Source organism: Stegostoma tigrinum, chromosome 16 (assembly GCF_030684315.1).
Source record: "Stegostoma tigrinum isolate sSteTig4 chromosome 16, sSteTig4.hap1, whole genome shotgun sequence".
Taxonomy (NCBI): domain Eukaryota; kingdom Metazoa; phylum Chordata; class Chondrichthyes; order Orectolobiformes; family Stegostomatidae; genus Stegostoma; species Stegostoma tigrinum.
The window spans coordinates 4713505-4737186 of record NC_081369.1 but is presented as its reverse complement, the minus strand read 5'-3'; the positions used below and the strand labels follow the sequence as shown (position 1 = coordinate 4737186).

General features: G+C 39.4%; 1 protein-coding gene across 5 annotated transcripts in view; it reads right to left on the bottom strand.

Moving 5' to 3' along the window:
• cnot1 (CCR4-NOT transcription complex, subunit 1) overlaps positions 1–23682 on the bottom strand; it is a 158576-nt gene that overhangs the window by 30154 nt on the left and 104740 nt on the right. For all 5 annotated transcript variants that reach the window (XM_048546239.2, XM_048546233.2, XM_048546238.2 and 2 more), the window contains 7 exons: positions 21499–21678; positions 19921–20037; positions 19658–19768; positions 15902–15979; positions 12795–12972; positions 8565–8695; positions 6065–6361 (listed from right to left, as the gene is read on the bottom strand). In XM_048546239.2, coding sequence (XP_048402196.1) covers positions 6065–6361; positions 8565–8695; positions 12795–12972; positions 15902–15979; positions 19658–19768; positions 19921–20037; positions 21499–21678 — 1092 coding nt within the window. The remainder of the gene's footprint in view (positions 1–6064; positions 6362–8564; positions 8696–12794; positions 12973–15901; positions 15980–19657; positions 19769–19920; positions 20038–21498; positions 21679–23682) is intronic.

The window sequence follows — 23682 nt, the reverse complement described above, 5'->3', positions numbered from 1 at the left end:
CTCCTCGTTCATCTAAATTCCAGCGAAAGCAATCCTAACCTAGTCAGTCTCTCCGAAAACGTCAGTCCCACAATCCCCACAATCAGCCTGGTAAAGCTCTGCTGCACTCCCTTGACAGCAAGAGCATCCTTCCTCAGAAAAGGAGACCAAAACAGCACAAAATATTATATGTGTGGCTGCACCAAGGGGCCTGTATAACTGCAACACATCCCTGTTCCTGTAATTGAAACCTCTTGCAATGAAGGCCAGCATACCAATTGTCTTCTTTACTGCCTGCTGCATCTGCATGCTAACCTTCAGTGACTGTGCACAAGGACACCCAGGTCCACGGCACACTACCCTCTTCCAATTTACAGCCATTCAGGCAGTGATCTGCCTTTTTGTTTTTTGCTTCCCAAGGGAATAACCTCACGTTTATCCAAATTATACCACATCTGCGTCTACTGACCCAACCTGCCCAGACCATGAAGGATCTCTGTATTTTCGTCACGGTTCACCCTCCCACCCAACGTGGTTTCACCTGCAAATTCTGAGATGTTGCATTTTGTTCCCTCATCCAAATCATCAATATATATTGTGAACAGGTGGAGTCCCAGCACCAATCTTTATAGTACCCCACTGGTTACTGCCTGCCAATCTGAAAAAGAATCCATTACTACTCTTTACTTCCTCTCTGCCAACCAATCTTCTTGCGATTTCAATACACTTCTCCCAATCCTATGTGCTTTAATTTTGTGCAATAATCTCTTATGTGGAACTTTGTCAAATACTCAAAGTCCAAATATACCACGTCAACTGGCTCCTCCTGTCAACTCTACTAGTCACATCTTCATAAAATTCTAACAGATTTATCAAGCATTATTTCCCCCTCATAAATCCATGCTGACTGTCTGATCCTGCCACTGTTTTCTAAATGTTCTGCTATAAAAGGTCTTGATAATGGATTTGAGAACTTTCCCCACTACTGATGTTGGGCTTATTGATCTATAATTCCTTGTTTCCTCTCGACCTCCCTTTTTGAATATTTGCTATCCTCCAATCTGCAGGGATTGATCCAGAGGCTACAGAATCCTGGAAGATGACCACCCGTGCATCCACTATTTCTACAGCCACTTCCTTACGTACTCTGGGATGTAGATTATCAGGCCCGGAAGATTTACACGCCTTCAAACCCAATTTCCCAGCACCACTTTTCTACTAATATTGACCTTCCTCAATTCTTCTCTCTCACCAAATGTGGCATTCTCCAACATTTCTGGGATGTGTGAGCTGCTGTCAAGGCCAGCACTTGATGCCCACCATTAACAGCCCTCAAGTGGTCAACCTCCTCCTTTAACTGATGCAATCCAACTGACTGTGGTACACTCAAGGGAGTAATTTCCAAGATATTTCCCCAGCAAGGGAAAGAACAGTGACACTTGGAAACACCATTACCTGCAAGTTCCCATCCATATGCCTGCTGCCTTTATCCTTCTAGGTAGAAGAGTTCAAGGTAGCACATCTTGTAAATGGCACACACTGCTGTCACTGTCAACTGGTGGCAAAGGAAATGTTTGTCTAAGTTTGTGATGGGGTGCCACTCAAGCCTGCCTTGCATGGAAGTTCGGGAATGTACATAACGGCGCACGCACATGCCCAGGCAAGCAAAGCGTATTGCATTCCTGACTTGTATCTTACAAAAAAAAAAAATGGACAGGCCATGGGGAGTCAGGATCTGAGTTGTTCTTGCATTTATATGGCTAGTCCAGTTCAACTTCCAGTTAGTGATAGTCGCACCAGAATGTTGTCTTTTTGTGTGGGTGGGAAGGAGTGAAGAAATTTAACAGTGATCATGCTGTTGAATGTCAAGGGAAAATGGGTGAATGCGCTTACTGGAGATAGTTACTGCCTGGCATACACGTAGCCTGAATGTTACCTGCCACTTGTCATCCCGAGTTTGAATGTTGTTCACGTCTTGCTGCACATGGACAAGGACTACTTCAATATCTGAGCAGTGGTGCTGAGCATTGTGCAGTCATCAGTGACCCTCTGACCATATGACAGAAAAGAGGATCAATGATGAAGCAGCTGAAGATGGTAATCTAACCTAGGATAGGGACCAAGCATCTTCCTTTGTGAGGTATGACCCAAACCAGCAGAAAGCTCTCAGGTTCCCACTGACTCCTGTTTTGCCAGGGCTGCTTGATGCTATAGTTCATCAAATTTGGTGTTAAGGGCAGTCATGCTCATGTCATCATGTTCAGCTTGTTTGTCCATGTTTGGACCAAAGCTATAATGAAACCAAGAGCCAACTAGCCCTGGCAGAACATAGACTGAGCATCCATGAGGTTATTGCTGATATGTACTACTTGATAGCAGTGGTAATGGCATCGTCCAACACATTTTTGATGATTAAGAGTAGACAGATGGAGAAGTTTTGACTTTTTGGCATTGGTACAGTCCTATGCAGTAGTTCATTAGTTGACATCTAATTTTTACATATGCCTGATGTTGTTGACATGCCATCCCGCACTCTCCTTCAACTAGAGTTGATTCTCGGGCTTGATAGTAATTACAGAGTTGAAAATACACTGGGTTATTAAAGAAAGGCACAGGTACTGCCTGGAGTTAGTGGTGTCAATTTTTGTTGCAGACTGAATATTCAGTGGAGATGAAAATTCAATGGAAACCCATGGCTGCTGGATATGACTGGATAGAAATAGCATGCTGGTTCATTTCCAATGGACACACATTCTGCTATGTTTTAACCTTTAGCATCCAATCTCCCTGCACAGAGTACAATGGTCAGAGTTTCTTCACTCCTTAAACTGCAAATATACACGCCTGCACAACATATCCCAAACTCCAACCTTCCCACCCCAAACACTTTTAATGTTGAAATAACTCTGTGATCACCCTCAACTTATTTTTAACTCAAAACTAACGCCAACCTTGATTTTTTTTCCCTCCACTTCAGTTTTTAGAAAGTTGTTTTAACAGCAATTACTGCTTCAGAGAGAGATAGTGGGGCATGTACAACCCCGTCTCAGAGTGTTTGAAAAACAGGAACAAATAATATGTGGAGCTGGATGAACACAGCAGGCCAGGCAGCATCAGAGGAGCAGAAAAGCTGACATTGAGATATGAATATGGTTTCACAAAGGCTCCTCAGCTACTGCTTACATAACTAATCATATGTAATCGTGCAAATATATGATATGCACACACAAATTAAGGGCATAGGTAGACCATTCAGCCCCTCAAACATGCTTAGTCCTTTGACAAAATCATAATTGATTTTACTTTGCTGTCAAATCCATTTTCCTGTCTAGACTCCCTTACCCTGTGACTTGCTCATCAATGAACAATCTAACTTACTCAGTTATAATATATTCAATGACTCAGCTTCCAGTAAGGTAGAGGGGGAAAAGAATTCTCCAAGTGCATGAGCCTCAGCAAAAAGCAAAATTCTCATTGGTCTTAAATGGGAGACACTATTATTAAACTGTGCCCCGTAGTTCTAGTCACTCTCATGTCGGGAAACATTGTTTCAGTGTCTACCCTATTAGGTCCATCAAGGATCTCATGTTTCATTGAGAGCGCTTCTTATTCTTCCAAAGTTCAATGAATTCAGGCCCAAGTTGACTCATATATTTAAACACCCATAATATTTTTGTTTTTTGATACTAGATCGCTGTGACAATTTGTTATAAAAATCATCCAAGTCTGAACTCCTTACTGGCCTAATATCTAAGTGGGAATTGATTGCTTACTAAGATCAATAAACAGAAAACAATTTTGTGTAATGTTTAGCTACTGGATCCATCCTTTGCCTCCACAAGAAAGAACATAGAACAATACAGTGCAGAACAGGCCCTTCGGCCCTCGAAGCTGCGCCGACCTGTGAACTAATCTAAGCCCATCCCCCTACACTATCCCATATCATCCATGTGCTTATCCAAGGACTGCTTAAATGCCCCTAATGTGGCTGAGTTAACTACATTGGCAGGCTGGGCGTTCCACGCCCTTACAACTCTCATTCTCCAAAAGCAGACACACCACTGTATCAGATTTGGACCATTAAAAAAATAGGAAGAGTAGGCCATTCCATAACCTTTGATTCCGCTAATAATCAAGGATCTATCTTAGCCTTCAATATATTGTGCCACTACAGCTCTCTGCACAAGCAGTTCCGAAGGCTCAACTCTGAGAAGAAATTCATCATCTTTTACCATCCTTTTATTCTGAGGTTACACCTTTTGGTCCTAGGCTCTGTCACAAAGAAACACTAATCTCAGCATGTACCATGTCCAGCCCTAAAGAATCTTATATGTTTCAATGAGATCACTTCTCATTCTGCTAAACTCCAGTGATTAGAAAGTCAAATGGTTTAGCCTTTGCTCATAAGACAATCTCTCCAGAGCAGGGATCTCCTAGTGAACCTTCTCCGTATTGCCTCTAATGAAATGATATCTTTACTCAAATTATGGGAACTACACCAGCTCACAGTACTTCAGACACTGTCTCACTACACCTTGTACAACTGCAGCAAGACTTCCACTGTACTCCGACCCCCTTGACATAAGGCCCAATATTCCACTGAATTAACTGAACATTTAATGGTACTTACTTACATCAGAATAAGCAGCTCCCAAATGTGAACAAACACAATTAGCTTTGTTATCAACTATAAAAATGTAATTCTGTTTTCTTTTTTAAATATTTATGAAAAGACCACCCCAACTAATTCAGCAATCCATCATTAACTGCCCTGAAAGTATCAGCGGGGCTTCATAGATCTATACAAATCATGAAGGAATCTAAAAAGTGACCGAAATCATGCATATAATTGAACAAACCATATGACAAATCTCTGCTTTGAACTGTCTTGCTTCCTTGCTCAAGTTTTGGAGAGCATTGACAAGCTTGCTGTATTTGCACTGGATAAGACAAGGAACTTTTATCTGATTGCAATAACCATGTCTTGTGACTCAGTTGAAGATACTGCTATACTAGCCAATAAAAGTGAGTAGTTTTAAATCTGGCTCTGATCTAGGTTAGGCACTATTCAACCCTCCACTGCAAATAATTGGTAAGATGCATGACTCTCCCTGAAGCACATTGTGTAGCTGAGTTTTGAGTGCTAAAGGGGTATCAGGTGTCTTTAAAATAATCCGGAAATTACTTAAGCACTGATGAAAAATAGAGAACACATAACAAGAGATCTCACTAGTATAAAGATATGAATATACGATTTGTAGATGAGAGAATGGATCTAATACTTAAACTATTCCTTGGCTTGAACTAGAGCATCAATTTGTACCAGCAATGCTCATTGTAAAATCCAAGGATATTCTTTAGCACCATAGCGTAGCCTATGTCGGTTGGATGGCCCAGACACAGGTTTAAAACTAGTGCAGAAAGACTAAGTATGAACATTAAAAATCATTAAAATGATAGAATGCAGAAGTGTGGCAAAGTCCTAGAAAGAACAAAAGGGTAGAAATGTCAATAATTTTAACCATTAATTCACACTACTACCTCAAACGGTGACTTATTAAAATACTAACTGCTTTATAAAATATTCAACTTGGTTTCACACAATGTGCAACCACTTCCCTCTCCTATCTTCATAAAAAACTAATTTTACTCTCAACCCACTACCTGTTCTGAAAATAGGCAGCATCTGCCACAACCAAGGTTTTATATTTAAATGTTCCTTTCTTAGAAAGATGTTATGCTTAGCTTTATAACTAGTTTTCACTCAGCTGCTGCACATCCACCTTGTGAGCCTAATTGCATTTAAGCATGCTACAAATTATATCACAAGTACTTCATATTAATATCTGAAGTGGATTATAACGTTATTATGGTGTGCCTTTTCTAGGGATAGCCAATTAGAAACCTTTAGCTTCAGATGAGTACTGAAAAAAGGGTCAGTTATAATTGGCAAGAGATTTTTCTTCCCAAAGTACATCACTGTTTATCCATTGAAGAGCACAGTTAAGATCAGAAATACTGGAAAATTATCTGCAAGTTCAGCAACAGGAGAAATTCTCACCGTTTGAAAGTGAGTCTTACTAACCCGTAATGCAGCAGCAAAATTATTCTTTAGGTTTGTAGCAATGCTCATTAATAATGGCTCCCTGCAAGTAATCATAGCCATTCCTGCAGTGAGGTTACGCATCATGTGATGAGCAGCAACTCGCATCCGTGACTCTTCAGAATCCAGGGCAAAATCTTTCCTGACTATTTGTTCACATGTGGTCATGGCAATCTTGATGGAACGGTCAACAACAGGATGAACAAGCTCCTGCACAGCACGTTCTATCGCCTGTCGGACGTATGACTTCAGCTGAGGGTGGGCTTGAAATAATGGAATCTGGAAGGGAAAAGCAAGTTAATACATTAAACAGAGTCATTTACCAAGTGATTTGCGTAAGCAGGTATTTCATCATTTACAATAAATTAATAAAATTTTAAATCCAATTAAATCTTGGATTAAATCAGAGTGCCGTCTGTAAAACTGGTGTTTTAGCTCTCACTAAGGTCAGTGCACTAGTGAACGGTATTTAAACAATCTAACCTAAAATACATCTATCCCTTGTATTTAAGAGTCAGAGTTGTGCAGCATGACTTGAAACGTGACATCAGCCCACAACCGTTTCAGTCAGATGTAAGTGCTCTATTAACTGGGCTACAACTGACAATAAAAATTCAGGAAATAACAATGTCCTTTGAACAGTTGGATATCAGTATGACCACGTATTTTTCCAATCTTCTGTAATATGGGATTCATTCTGAAAACACGAAAAGGTGAAAATGAGGAATTAAATAATAAAAATGAAAAGTTCAAATTTAGAAGCAGGAAATGGGAGCTTAAACTACATCCACAGAATGAGGGGCACAACATCTGCATTTATTTCATTCTTTTAATCTTAAAAAGATTGGCTAACTAATAGAAGATAGATTTGGTATAAGGGAGTATTTTCAGGTTGGCAAATTGTAACTAATAGCTGGGGCCCCAACTGGTTACAACATATATTCATGACTTGGATGAGGAAGGTGAACACGCTATTACCAAGTTTGTGGATGATACAAAAATAAGTAGTGAGGATGACAAAGTCTGCAGAGGATTACAGACAGATTAAATGAGTGGGCAAAAAAAAACTTGACAGATGGACTACAATATGGGAAACTGAGAGGTTAAGTACTTTGCCAGGAAAAATATAGGAAATGACTATTATTTAGAACATAGAACACAGGGAAGAAGTTGAGAAAAACCTAATGACTCTTCAACAGACAGCATTACAATATTTTCCCCTTCCTCCTTGCTTCGAATTATGCTGTATTCACTTTCAGGAGCAAGTTGAAGTGATGGGAAGAATTGACACATCGGTGCTGTGTCCAATACAATTGTAAACATGCTGAACTATTATCTGAACAATGCCCAAAATACATTCCGAAGGAGCCAGCGAGTCCCAAAGGGTCTGTTAAGATAGGACACTGCTTCAGGATCTCTGTATCACATCTGAACATGAATCATGTAGCATTGTGTGCCCAGCCGCACTGAACAAATGTCCTGTACAATTACCCATGATTGCTAAGAATATTACTGGTTTATAAGCCTTGACCACCTGACGACAAAGGCTTCATGCCTGCTATAGTTATCTAGGAGTTGAGTTGCATGGCTTTATACAGAGGCTGTGCCAAAGATCATGTTGGGAGGGTAGTGGGGCAAGTGGCTGAAGGGGCTTGTTCTCCATCCATATTCCCCTTATACTCAACGGTTTTACCAAACACTTTGCAACTTTATCTAATGGGAATCAGCTAGTTTTGGCAAACAGCACTGACAGCAAAGCTGTGAACAGCAGACTGAAAAATGTAGGTGGTGCTCCAATTTAATGTTTGTAAAGCTTGTGTAAAAACAGATGGCATTGGGACAATCATTAGCCTGTCATGCAGCACATCTGTCAGTTTGCTTCAGACATACAACACTGGGCATTCTTCTTAGCATTATTCTTCAGAGAAATTGACCATTTTGGTTAAAGTATTTCGATTGTAGGGGTTGATCATGCCACAAATACTCGTGTGGCACAACTGGCCAGTCAGGCATTCTCACTCCTCTAGTAACCATTATAGTGTTTTCCACGTGGATCAAATCGCAAAAAACACCACACTGGACTTCAGAAAGTCAAGGAATTATAAAACAAATTAGGTTGTTCGGAGATTCAGTGAGAAGTGCAGCTTTGAGGCAAGTGTACATCCTTACAGTACTTTCCAAAAGGCTCAGGTGCTGATTTTCAAGAGAGACGTGACATTTGCTCAACTGTACTTAAAAATTAGCATTCATTTCACTTTTGCAAAATTGCTGATAGACTTCACATCTAAAATATCCAGAAAGAAAGAAAATTTGATGAGTGTTAACTCACTGAAGGCCAGCATTATGTTCATTAGAGACACACTGGTCCCAGACCCATATTCTCCATTAAACATCCGCATGAGGCATTAGGATATTTAAAGTGTCACAAATACTGAAAAGTCACTTTTTCCATTGTTTGCACATTACACTGAAACCTACTTACATTTGGGTTGACTGTAATGTGAGGAGCCAAGGCAGCCAATGAATACACATTGATGTCGTGGTAGCTGAACTGTGGTTGTGGAGGGACTGTGGATGTACATGTGGTGGTTGTGGCTGGAGTCACTGGTGCAGCTGGAAAGCAAAAGCACAATTAATTCCCCTCTTTGCTACTGACTTTTAAAATTCCAAGCGCCTACAGATGCCATTTTTCAGGAAGTAAAGCCCATTTCTTCAAAACGGATGTAAAAAAAATAAACTCGTTAATGATCATTTTAAATTGGGGAGAAGCTAAGTACTGTGGTATACAACTACATGTTAGAAACAAAGAAAGAGATCAATTAATGTTTCTTTCTAGAGATTGAAAAAACTAAGAAATCAACTACAACTTAATTTTCAGTCTATGCAAAACGTCTCAACTAAACTGACTTACAATTCTACATACAATAACTTAAAGAGCAAGGTATCACACAATGGTCTCAGCCAGAGTGTGAAAGATGCACTACGAGTTACAAAAAGTTAAGAACTGCACACAGGGTTGGATTATGCCAATGCATCCAATGCCTGAAGCTGAGAGAGACACTGACTGGTTTCATTAGCAAACAATTAGCTGGAGCTTATGGAGGAAAGTCCTGTTTCAGTTCTCTGCTTCCTCACTATAGCATCGATGGCAGATCCCAAATATAAACCCAGCTGGTAGATTGCAAGATTTTACAGGTTTTTTTACCCGTTTGCAATATAGCAGGTACGATCTTTCAACTACTAATCCATTTTTCAAACTTCCGTCTCTAAAGAATTTGAAAAATTTCATAAATACGCAATTAAATGTTTCTATCAATGAAGTTTATGATTGCACACAGGTATGTTTAATTTCAGACAAATTACTCTGATATGGCAGTTGAGTTAATGCATCACCAGATTACTCTGAAAGATGAAGTTGAAACAAATGTTTGGAGTAATTAATGAGTTTGCAGAAAGCCAGAACATAAATTAGAACAGCTGATTTTGAACTGCAACTAGAACAGTGCATTCAGTAGATCTCAAGTAGCCAATTTCCATTTATTCCGTGTTTATAAGAACGTTCAATGAACCAAAGCTAAAAAGTCAGTCAAATCAATTCTGTGATTTAGTCTGGGGATGAGGGTGGGGAGACAGACAGACGGGTGGGGAGACAGACAGGCAGGCAGGCAGGCAGACAGAGACACAGAAACTGAACAGACCTAATTTATTGAAAGGGATATTTCAAATATATATTTGTTAGTAACACTTAAAACTGCTCCATTTCCATGAATTAATTCCATTTCTTAAGCCTTAAATCAATATTTGAACAAGAGTGGAAATTGGCATAATCTGAAAAACTATTTAAGATGATTTTCTTAGTTTAGGGCCAAGGGAGGCGATGAGAAATTCTCTCTGATCTGTGAAACAAAATACACACAGAACAGTCAGGTCACTTTTCCCATTCAGGACTGTATACTTGCTCCTTTAGTTCACCAGATACCTCTATTTCAAATTTGACAGAAAAGTTGAATCAAAGGGAGAGAGCATCTTGCGCGGGACAGGCATCATCAGATTTTGGGGGTTAGGGTCACGGGTAAGGAGAGTTCACTCGATTTCTGGGATGATGGCAGTTTCCTGTTTGGACATGGAGAGCACACAATAGAAGAATTGACGTTTATAGCCAAATGCTGCCATGGATAAAGGCAGCCATTTATGACCAGAACTTCCAGAACAGACTTGCTTTTGTAGTCCAGGACAACAGAAGGCAGCATAATAAAGTACTGTAAAAATGCAACAAAATAAGAATAGCTGGAAGGAGGATCCAAGAGCAGATGTTTACTGATCCTGAAGTTAATGGTGGAAAGTCTAAAACAGCTATCCTATTTAAAGCAACGTGCAACAGGTACTAAATGGTTAACTGGTATATGATTCTAAAGAAAACATTCGTCTTATAATTGGAAACGAATCTCCCCCATTTCAAAGAGTGGCAATCACAACATGAGAAAATACTTATTAATAAATTGAACATAACAACCAAAGTCAAGCAGCTAAAATTTAGTTAAAAAATTTCACGAACAGAATTCATGCCCAATGGTTGGTGCAATAGCAAATGGCTGAGGATAAAAAAAAGATTTCCTTTAGAGAGTACTTTATTAGCAATTTTTTTAAAGTCATTAAATGCATCGCTCCTGTTTTTAATCCCTTGACAGCCTAAACAAAAGATCACTTCCAAACTGGTTATAAGTTGGTAGTATTATTACTTTGCAATAAGAGACCAAGTAAGTGATTTATTATAGTTAGCCTGCTTTTGTCTAAAAGGAAGGCAAGCCCAAATGACAGCACAGCATAAAATCAGCTAGTGTAATAAACTGAATGGGAATCTCTTATTTGCTGACATACATTACCACGTTATATCGACAAAACACTCAAGGATGCTGTGAAGTTTGCAAATTCCTGAAAAATCTAAAACTCCAGTTTGCCGCAATATTGCAGCAAAGTATCTGAGCAGCATAACAGATTAGAAGTCCCTTTGCTCACAGCTTAATTGAATCCAGAAGTCATAATGACAAAGCAAATTTAAAAAGAATAGAACACAAACTACGTTCAACTGCAAAGTAAAGAAATGAGGAGAAACTGCAATTTAAATTAAAATTAAGGTAAGACTTGTCTGGCTTTGCCTCCTCCCTTTAAAAGGATTGCGAGCGTACAGTTCCACAGGTGCTGGCCACTAGCTATGATTAGGAACCTCACCCATGTAGCTGTTTACTGGGAAGCCTAAAGTGTGCCAGCAGGCAAACTGACAGTGAGAAGTAGTATGGCAGAGCCAGATATAGTCCTCACCTGACATCTAATCTTCACTAGACAGCACAGGTTATATAAATGTGAAAAAAAGCAGCATTGCTGGTGTGCCACAGAAGTTTTCACAGCCACTTGATATTAGGATCTTCCACAGTTGTGAAATAGCTCCAGCAGTTCCCCAGTGTAGCATTCTATAATCTCTTTCCTACATCTACAGTGAAGGGGCACAAAGGCCGACTTGACATGTCATGCCATTAACATCAAAGGAACTGAATCAACATGCAATAGCTGGAAACCCTTGCAGTACGATGGAAAAGGCTGAACAAAATCATGACTCTCAGAATCAAAGATTACTTGGCTGCCACCATCTTAAAAATCAAAGGCAAATAGTAAAAATTAACTAAAACATGCAACAGAAAGTGGATACAAATATAACAGCATATGAAGCCTTTAAGTTGACCACCACCCCATTCTCCCCTAATTTAATCTGCAGGAGCACTGAAAAAACACTCGGCAGGTTTCTGGTGCATCAGGGCCTCGACCAATCGACAGTGAAAAGATTGCAAGTGGATGTTAAATTACAAAAAATGCCTTCAATGGTCAGGCCTGACCAATTTTTTTGGGGGGGCAAGAGGTGGAAACAGGAGTTAAGGATAGTAGTATCTAAACAAGCCCGATCGGAAGGACAAAACAGCTTCTCTCCCTTAGTATTACACAGATGAAGCATTCGGTTTAGCTGCATTAACTTAATACAGGATATAAATCCAAGCAAACAGCTCATCTATGCTCCAGAAAACTTCTGAAAAATCACTTATCTGCTAGTTGAAAATAAAATAAATGGCAAAGTATTAACACAAAAATGCAGGCATACCAAACCCTAGGATGTTTAATTCCAGTGTCCTCCGTTCTACATCTTACATTACTGCCAGGACTGAGGCGGTAGCGTCTGGTACAGCACATCATGAATTCTAGAATTATATAGCAATTACATCAAAATAGCTGTACACCCCAAAAAGACCGCACAATGGCCACAGCTGTTAGAGTATTATAACTTGCATTTTTGAACCTTCAGAAGACTGACTCCTCCACTGGAAGTACATTTCCCCTCCCAGCTGCTGTAGAGTCACTTCGCTTCCTTTGTCAGCGAAAGACCAAGGCTTCAATTGGGCCTACCGGCAATGCTGGGGAAAGAAACCACTCCACGCCGGGTCCTAGTGCACGCCGCATTCGTGAAACCTGACCCACCCTACGTCCTACATCAAACAGCACGAACTGTATCATCGTGCAAGCAATGAAATTAAAACAGGTTAACAACCACTTTTAATTAATCAGTCCCCCAGGCAAATCGATTGGTAATTAAGTGACAGCATACCACAGATTTCGCCCCCCGCACTTTCCAGCAAAATAACAATGAACAGAAATGAAAGCACTTTACCGGTGGTCACAATTACAGGCAGCTCCTCTGGTATTTTGGATTCTCTTTTTGGAGCAGAAAGCTGTTCCTCTAGATTTGTCAATTTTTCTTTGTCCTTTAGTAAAGTTCCAGGCTTCAAGTCGTTGATGTCCAAAGCAAGATTTTTACACAAGACCTCAATTTCAAACTTCAGGTTTAACTGAAATAAATATTAGTTTTGGAAAACAAAATTAATGAATAGTTCCAGCTTCCAAACCAGTGCAAGCAGAAATAGGACCCATTGAAAAATGATTTAAAATAAATAAGCATCAGTCCTGCACAAAGATAATCCAAACTTCTTGAAAATATCACCACCTGAAATACATTTACATCAACTGTAGCATCTTTGTTCACCCAAGGGGTGTTGCAATTTGAAATACTGCTTGTATTTTTGACACTGAGCTGTGCTGAGCTAATCATCCCTGGCTCATACTGCCAATGCGTGAAGTGGAAAGCGCTCTCAGGGAGAGCGATCCATTTCTGAATTCTCACCTGCCTTTTAGTTCATAAACGTTTCCAATGCCTACCCCAAGAGACAGGAATTGAAATTTTGAAACAAAGTGCACTGCTGTTCTTAGCATCTGAAAGAAAGACAGCAAACTCTTCAGACACAGACCACACACCAGAAATTCACCGGCATGAACAAGGGGTGCCTACCCAAAATATAAACCTGTATTTGTTCCCACTCTTTTCAGATGGTGTCAGCACCCATGCTTTTCCAATATTTTTATTGCAACACCAATATTTCAAATCCTGTCATAACGCTGCTTGGAAGAACCAAAAGTGGAGCAGGGAGGGGTAGAAATAATCACAAGGTAACTGATCACAGAACAGAGGTTCATCCAGCTCCACACTTTGTGATCACAGAACAGAGCTGGGTTACAAATGCTAAGCACTTGTCAGTGAAGCGGTCCTTAAACCAACACTTTAGTGAGAGAGAGACCACGCACAGGTTCAATAACAAATACAACAACTTCAGCTGTGGCCCAGGAACACTAAAAAGATTGGTCACCAACTCTTGCAATGGGGCGACAGCAATACTTCATTTCTCAAAAGGTTGAAAGAATGTTTTCCTGCTACTGAAAAGATAGACCGTTATGTTCATGCTGCCATATCACATCATTGAAGTCTTTCAGTCTCTTAAAACCCATTTTAATGTATACAAGGCCTCATTTCAGCCACACCCTCAATTCTTTGATTGTAAGAAACAATATTCAATATAATCGTAGCAAGGGCATTCAGTCATCATTAGGGAAATTCCCACCTGCGTTTGGTCAGAAAACAAACAGATGTAGACCATGAAATGTACAGGACCACTTAACACCCAGGGTAAGTCATCAATTAACCGAAAGAAATTTGCCTTGACAAAGACAAAATTTGGTGGATGCTATTCTTGTTTAATTGGTATCATTAAAGCCAATCCCAGTGAAATGGCATTTGAAAGACTGGACATCCTTCTGGATTCAAAACAGGCGTTTAGTTACCTAGTTATTATTTTTAAAAAAACACAAAGACCAACCCATTGTCAGAAAGTAGCAGCGGCCGAACCCCCAGGCTGACCTTTACCCATCACTTGTCTGCTCAACTGTTTTTGTCTTTATCTCTCTGGGCTCCATCTCTATCTCTTGCTTAGTCCTTCCTCCTTCCCTGATTCCATCTTCAGCATATATACCAAACTTTTCTCAGCTACTATCAGTTCTGAAAAAGGATCACTAGACCTGAAATATTAACTCTGCTTTCCCTGCACAGATGCTGTCAGATCTGACACTTTCCAGCAATTTCTGTTTTTATACCTGGTAATGTTATTAGGTAACAGCAGAGTGTGTTTTATTCTAACACTTTTTTCATGTATATAATTGTCAAAAACAAAACCATTAGCTTCTATTGCTAGAAAAATATAGCCAGAAGGCAGCCCACCTGGATTATTGTATTTTTGCGAGATCTTTGGTAGAATTACCCAAAATTTTTTAGAGTTACCTAAAATCCTTATGTTTTCTTACAGCCTTATAATTTTGCCCCTCTTGAAAATTAACTCCGATCGTGCATTCAGATCTTAACTTAACCATTCTTCCCTCCCACAATCCCACCACAGAACTTTGGTTAATCACAATTATATCTCCAGAGGTCACTGAGCAAATGGTGTTTCCTGCTCTGCACGATCAATATTCGTCAATTTACAACACTGAATTTGGATTGATAAATCCACAAGATGCTGACTACAAAGTGAATTTCATCACTTCAGTACAATAATATTTAAGCCACTTCAAACAAAAATCTACAAAAATAAATTCCCTATTCCCCAGGTTTCTTCCAAATCCTCCTTCTCTGTAGTCATCTGTTACTTCATCCAACAAAGGCAATTTACTGTGGATGCTGAACAAACTCAGCAGATCTTGCAGCATCTGCACAAAAAGAAAGAGTTAATGCTTCATGTATTCTATGACTCTAAAGAGGTTCTGAAGAGGAGCCATACTTGACTTGAAACATTAACTGTGTTTTTCTCTCTCCACAGATGCTGCCCGACCTCCAGCAGTCTATGATGGCTACTTCATCCAAGTGACTACGCAGTGTGTTAAAGTGGGCTCAAACATAAGATAAAAACCTGGCACAGCTTAGGTGAAACAAAATGGAACACAAATTAATTGAAGTAGCACACATTTTGCTATCTCCTTTCTGATCAAAACTTGGTTCTTAAAACAAATGTTTAATTTCAGCATGAACATACTAGTAAATGGATAGATCTCACATGGATTTTGATGGAAATAAAGAGAAAATTGGAGCTTGATGAAACCACACAGTTGCCAGAAGGCCTCAGCGCTCAAGTAGGCTTCTATTAATTTCACCCAAATCTTCGCCAGGTTTCTGTGGGAAATTTCAAGTCCACTTCTAGGACTGGTCTGCATAATGATATTAAAACATTTACATTTTGCACAAAGTTAATCCCAATCAATGAAGGTTGCTCTGTAATATTCAGGGGTGTCTCAACAATAACCTAGCAAGTCTGCATGAGCCTTCTACTAGTAAAACCACAATGAAGTCCCTTGGTAACAATTTGTTTTATGAATTAGGCCAAATCAGAACAGCCTTACCTTCAAGTCATGCTCTTGATGCAACTCTGCTAGTACATTCATGATCGCCATCGTCCAAGGATTTGGGGGCCTAAAAACCTGCAGGAACAGTTCACAGAAGTAAGGAAATGTGTACAGTGCATTAGAATACTGACAAACACAACTAATTTTTTTGATTATAACAAAAATTGAGAAAAATTGATTGTACTCCATCATTCCTCCACCAACCCCTTCCCTGAAGGTCTTCTGTATCAAATACCTAACCCCCACCAATTTCTCACAGCACTGTTATCAAACAATTGTCACAGGAAAATGACCTCAATACCCCTCTTTGCCTACTCCACTGACTTCAATTTTGCACATTTCAAGAATGATATCAATTTTGCACAAACTGCTGACACAATTTTGGTGTCAGCTAAGGAGACCGTAAAATGTATTTACTCACTGTTACTAATTACTCTTCTCCAGCTACATGGTGTCACCATCTTTTTCCTAAAGGGCAGGATCATGATTTCATGTCTAATATTAAAATAATATTTTAATTTTGTTAGAAGTCCAAATTTGGTGCCCATCACTAAAGATTAACCATATTGCACTATATAAAAGGGACATAACTTCAACAATCAATCCTCCATGACAGGTGTATGAATAGAGATTGCACATAAATCAACCAATGAGTGTATATCCTGCACAAAGCAGCAGTATGACTTCATTTACACTGCAGACAGAAAAGCAACTGTAAGCAGACACTTAGTAACCAACAAACCATCTTTTTAAAGCTATAGTTTAGACAATATGCCAAATTGGGTGCCTCAGCAAGTAAGGTTATGAAATTGTACAGATCCCCTTGAAACTAAGGTTCAAAATCAGAGGTCCAGTGGTTGTGGAAAGCACCAAATAAACACAGATCTGTCTTCCTTGCTCAAACTCATCTTCATTGGCATAAAGAACAGAGAGAGATGTAAAATACAAATTGCAGCTGGGAAGAGAGAGTGGCATACTCCAAGGAAAGTGCAACATACTCAACCCATGAATGCTTCCAGATGGACTGAGTTCTTTTTAAAAAGGAAAAAGCAGTCTGAATTTTCTTCCAATACATCAAAAGTCCTGACGGTAACTCAAACCTCAACTTTAGCTTATCTTTCGCAAAAAAAGTTTGTTCCCCAACCTGCAGTAACATTCTTTTACACATCATTCAAGTTGAAGTTTCACAGCTGCAAAAAGTAGTACCACCGTGAAGTGTAAAGCAATGTCATACGGTGTCAGCATAAAAGGTATCTCTCAGTTCGTGCAGTATAATTACAGCTGAGTGCACAATTAATGCTCCAGAAAAGATCCTCCTTTCCCCTCATTTAATCTCAATTTGGACTTAATTTACGGAATAGCACAAGTCTGCAACCACTAGGCTAGGTGGGCCTGACTTGATAAACAAGACATCTATCAACTGGCACATGCTGGCAAATTGCACAGTTTTAAGCTCATTAAACCTCAGCAGCACCCTTACATATGCTTGGAAGTCTTAAGTTGCAGGTCTTGCCAAGCTGCAATTATGTCCACTGGTTTGATTGGGATTTGTCCCCACAGGAACAACAAGTACAATGACGTAGAAAGAAACATTATTTAATGTCGATAGCTTGTTGATTAGATTTGAAGATGAAAGCAAGGAGCTTGGTTTCTGTAAACCCGAAAGGTCAAGTGAAAGCAGTCTGACGAAAGGTTTTAAAACAGGGTTACTGAACCAGAAAAGGATAGTTGCGCTGATCCAACTCATTTAAAATCTAGTTGAAATGAAGCTGCCTGCCACAGATCTGAACCTGGAGGCCCTTCCAAAATGCAGAACGCACTCATCATTTCCCACATACCTTTGAAGTCCTACAGAACACACAAGTCAAGAGTGGGAGTAGGTCATTCAGCCCCTCAAGCCTGCTCCCACATTCAATAAAACTACAGTTAATCAGACTGCTGTTTCCACTGCACTTTGTCCATGAAAATAATGAGCAAGAGTGATCACAAAGTCCTTGCAGAGACCTCACTGTATTGTGATATCGTGCTAGATGGCATAGACTTTGAATAGTTCTAAAAACTCAGTGAGACCTATTTTCTTCTGATCAACCTGTTCAGAGATGTTACCACACATCTCTGGAGCAAATGGGACTTGAGCTTGGGCCTCCAGGTCCAGGGCTGGGGACAAACTACTGCACAAGAGGGCTCTACAGCATTGTGCTCAAATGGAATGTGTAAATTTATGGCCTGGTATATACTCCTACACTGCCATTAAGGATCAACCATAGTTCAGTGAAGTGTTCCATAATCAACAGATCAAAACTAAGTGCTACAGTCCTGTTATATCCAGTCATGAATGGTGGTTGACAATTAATCAATCAACTCACTGGAGAAGACAACTCCGCAGAAAATTCCACAATTCCACCACTTTGGTTGAAGAAACTTCTGATCCAAGTCTTAAATGGCCTACCTTGAACGCTTAGAACATAGCCCGTCATCGGGAAGATCCATCCTGTGTTTACGCTGTCTGAATTTTATAGATTCCTACAAGCTTCCCCCTTCGTTCTTCTAAAATCACTACTAAGGAGTTGGTGTGCCAACTGAACATGGCTTCAATCATTATTACTTTTAAATGACCAATTGAAATGCCACAGTATATTCAATCGATTATCTGAGTAAGGGGGCACCAATTTCAAGTTAATACAATTACAACCTCAAAACATACTTTGGCACTTTCCTTTTATGCCCATACGCAGCAAAATCTAGACAGTATTCTGGTTTGGAATGACTAATTCATGCCACACAAATGCTGAGCAACAATCTTGATTTGGTATTTTGAAGTATATATTGTTAATGTTATATTACATGCGTTTGGCTTTAAAAAAATGCCTGTGGATGTGGCATAGGCAATAAATACCAGGCTTGCCAATCTCCTCAGCTTTTAGCTTTCTTTGACAGTTGGACATGCATCTATTCTTTAAATTAGGCACCAATTGCCTCTTTTATTTTAAAAATACTTCCAATCTTGAGGATTGCACTGTCACACTCAAAACTACAAAGGCACTCACTAGTTTATATTTTTAAATAACACTGGATTCTAAAGAGATACAATTGATGTCAGCAGTTACCATTCCTTCTGGGCTTGATACTTGGATTGTGTTTGGGAACTTTAATTTAAGTGAAATCACATGGATTTGCTGACTCAACAATTAGATTATGAATAGCATCTACAGGGCCAGAGCCGTATTCATGGAACTCCAGGCTATTTCTCAACATCCTTCGGCACGTTGTTAATTAAACACAACATGAATGTAGCAATTGTACAACCTGCCAGTGACTCTCTCAGATGGGCTGAATTATAGTGCAAATCATCAAATGACTATGCCGTCACAGGCAGTCTGGGTGCAAGATCAGAAGTGTAGTTAACAGAATAAACAGACATGATCCTGGTCAGAATTTATTAACCTGTTAACAACTATCAAATATCAGTGGTATAATCTGTTCCAAGACAAGATTCTATAAGCACTGAAGAGAGAGAGAGACTGGATTGTCACAAGAAGCCATAATTATATCAGTGCATTACCAAATTCATAAGAAGCTAGCTTAAGACTGCTCATCTCAGATATTGTCCAATTCACATCATTCTTGTTACTGGAAAATTTGGACCATAAATTATCAAAGCATTCATGGGCAAGTTTCTTCTTAGGTCTGAGTGGAATTAGTCCTTGTTCAGCTGAAAAGTAGTGGGGTGGGAATCAGGTGATCTGAACTTACCATACTTCTGACGCTGGATTCTAAAACTTTCGCAACGAAAGGGACAACGTAGAGCATCTCCTGCTGACCTTTCACGTAAGCCTCCAGCAGCAACGACTTCACATCCAGATCCTGCATATCATAATTTAAATACTTTTGAGTTTGCAAAAATAATGAAGTCATCTTAAATAGTGAATTATTCATCTGTAATTAAAGCTGCTCAAAACGAAAATAAGAAGTTGGATTCAAGCATTACTACAAATTCATGAAAGAGAATCACTTACAATGTGTAAGATGGGCTTATTTTTGGCCAAGGTTATCATGCCTAACCAATGGCCCAGATTCTTCAACAGCGATCGATCTGAAAAGTTTGCTGCAGCCTTGTCAGAGGTCAACAACACCTAAAAAAGGGGCCAAAAGGAATAGGTGAGGGGGCAGTCTAATGCCAATATTTAGTGTTTAGTTAAAATGAAGAATATGGCTTTCATTAGAAAAGGTCATTTAGCACTAACTTATCAAATAGCTTCCAGAAAACTAGGGCTGCTGGACATCAGGTCTCAGCTACAGTACAACAAACACCACACAGCATGCTGACCTCATATTTAGTTTCACATACAAGACCTCAGGTTTAACAGCTCACCCAATATTAATTCACTATTATCGTGAACAGCAACTTTGCAATTCCTTACCGCCTTCTCTTTCTTTCTCTACAAAAACTCATCTAATATTCGGCTCATGAATAAACCACTGTATATTCAGCATAGTCAAGAGTTAGCACTAAGACTCATTGAAGGACAAGTCAGATAAAGTCCATCTGATTAATTCTGTCATGCATTCATGTTCAAATTATAATTCTCAAAGTTCTATTCATGATAGAGTAAAATTCACCGCATGCATGTATCATTGAATCCTACAGAAATGTTTCCTGCCTCAACCAGCCAGTTGTATGATAACACAGTCAGTCAATACCAATAAATTCAGCTCAACTACCGTGGCATGGGAAGGCAAAATAAATAAAAACTGCTCCCTAGAAAATAAAAGTTATCCTTGCTGACTTTCAACATGCTGAGACTCTCAGTTGAGGAATCAGTTATTTGAGAAACTTGACAGCTTGTCACCACCTTCAAGGATAATTAGGGAAATAAATGATTATCCCAATTATCAATGGTGTACAGGGTTATAGGGATAGGATGGGATGAATTTTCAACCACAATTATCATACTGAATGGTGGGGTAAAATGGTCGTCTCCTGTTCCTATGTTGCAAATATTAGACAAGCCAATAATGTCCACATCCTATGAACAAAATAAAAAAACACAAACAATCTGGGTTCAAGTACTGGTGTATTCAACGATCTGTACCACAATGGTTAGATTCTTTTGGCATTGAAGAAAGATGGTTTTAATAAGTGAAGTGTTTCAGATTTTCCAAAAGAAAATTGTAAAAGTGGAAGTAGGAGCTTACTGAATTGTATTGGTTCATGTTTCTGAGTACAGCTGGGAAACAGAAAGAAGAACCTCCCGCTTTTAATATCTGCCCAGTGAACTTGATCAGAAAGTGTTCTGAGTGGATGCCATTATTGAACTTTGCAGCTGTGTCAACTGTGGCAATTTAGCCGCAAGCATTCGCTGCCTTAAGTTCACAAATTTAGCTAATTAAAGAAAGTTGTGGAACTATAACCGGGCATGGATGCATGCCCTCAGGAATAGAGCAGGGAAAATTGTTGGAGGTAGTGGTGGATGAAGAAACAAAACAGGAAAGCTGATATCAACAGGCACACATTAAAAGGCTATTTTCCTTAACAGTTTCACCAGGAAATTCCTTGCTCATGTGTCTGATATGTCACACACACTCACTCTTACCTTGATATTTCTGTAAGTCTCCGTTAGTACCATTTTGTTAAACTCTGAATTCTTCAACGTGTCCATAAAGTTGGAGTACAGACTGTGAAAATTAGGTTCAATGCTAACTCTCTTCATGACCAAATACTGGGATACCCAGGGCATAAACTCATCTTTTACAGTCTCTTTTAACTCTTCCACCTATAACATCAAGAGGAAAAACACGCCATTCAGATCAGTCACAATGAATAGAAGAGTTGTAATTAGTGAAATGGTATATGCCAAGTTAGGTATCAAACAACTCAATTAGTTTAGTATTAAAAATTAACCCAGTGCAAGGAAACTACAGCTTACACAACAGCAAAACACGAAGGAAAATTATTCATTGCTTTATCGGAATTGCTTTGTCTCAAGTATTGAAGAGTACTGCTTCATCAAGGCACATATCCAAACAGATAGTAACCAAGTTTTCCCCACCCCAATCTGTTCAAACAGTTCATGAGTGGTGGTCACACTAAAGCACCCAGCTGTTAAACAGCCATGAACATCGTTAGATGATTAAAAGTAACCCTTTAAGGATGAATCCCTTAGGCTTTGAGAAACTCCACATTCTTGATTGTGGGTATGTACATGAGAAAAATGGACTTTAATGTTTGGGCAGCATTCAATTAAAGGTTTACTGCAGGAAACTAATTCCAGAAGTGATTGAAAGCTCTCCAAAAAAGAGAGATCACAACTGACTAATTATTCTCCAAACCTAACAGGAATGATTGTCTATTTTAAAATGCTTGCTTGCACGACAGGTTACTTTTGTGAATTCAGTGACTAATCACAATGTCTCAAAACATATCAAGCACAATGTGATATAGTATTATTACGGTTACCTCAAGCAAATACAAAGAACTTGCGTAGCACCCTGTCAGATTCTCTGGTACCATGAGGTCTTTCACATCCTGTCATTTGTCACTGGAATGCACAGTAGGCTGTTCATATGCATCAACGCTCCACAAAACTGTTTATTATGCCCTTCTCAAACTTTGGTAGTGTGGAACGAAAACAGACAAAACTAAATTGAAAATAGTTAAGACTGCAATTTACTGGGATTAAACTGAATGGAGACATTAGGAACACAAAAGAGAAGGCTACTCCATTAAAATCAGGACCAATGGCAATGAGCATTAAATATACTCTGCTCAGATGGTTCAGTATTAATTTTTCTCAAAGAGGCAGAAAAAAATAAGGTCTATGCTTCCAAAACCATCATCTTTTGGACAATGTTCTGCTGAATGCAAAAACTACAACTATTAGAAAAAGTATCCACTGGAGATTTCAATGCCTGGGAGATTCAAGATGTGGAGGTGCCAGTGTCGGACTGGTGTGGATCAGGTTAGAAGTCACACGACACCAGGTTACAGTCCAACAGGTTTATATGAAATCACAAGGTTTCAGAGCACTGCTCTGAAAGCTTCTGGTTTCAAATAAACCTGTTGGACTATAACCCGGAGTCGTATGGCTTCTGACCATGGGAAATTCAAAACGTTGATGTATTGTGAATCGTCTACGAATGGTAAATGTTTCGTACATTTTGAACAGTGCATTTACTTCCCAATTTAAGTACACAAGTCATTCTCATAAATGGTCTTCAATTTCCACGAATTAATCCCACCTTACAGTTTTGGCTAGATTCACTAGACCACCGACATGGGTTCATTTATTAGCAGCAGGGGAGACGAAGGCCTATGTGGTATTATTGCTGGACTATTAATCCAGAGATCCTATAATGTTCTGGGAACCTAGGTTTGAATCCTACCATTGCAGATGATAGAACATGAATCAAATGAGTATCCGGAATTAGGAGTGTTATGGTGACCTTGAAACCACTGATGGAGAAACCCCATTTGGTTTTCAGGTGTCCTTTAGGGAAGGAAACTGCTGCCCCTACCTGATCAGGCCTACATGTGACTCCAGACCCACAGCAGTGTGGTAGACACTGAGCTGCCCTCTGGGCAATTAGGGACGGGCAATAAATACAGGCCTGGCCAGTCATGCCCACATTCCATGAATAAATTTAACAAATACATAGCTATCATAACATCAATGCCTGTGATTTTTAACGATGCCTTGAACAGAAGCAACGTAAGGACTGTTACTGAGCTGAGTGATGGCTGCACTCCAGCAAACATTGCATAGATGTTGGCTGATATA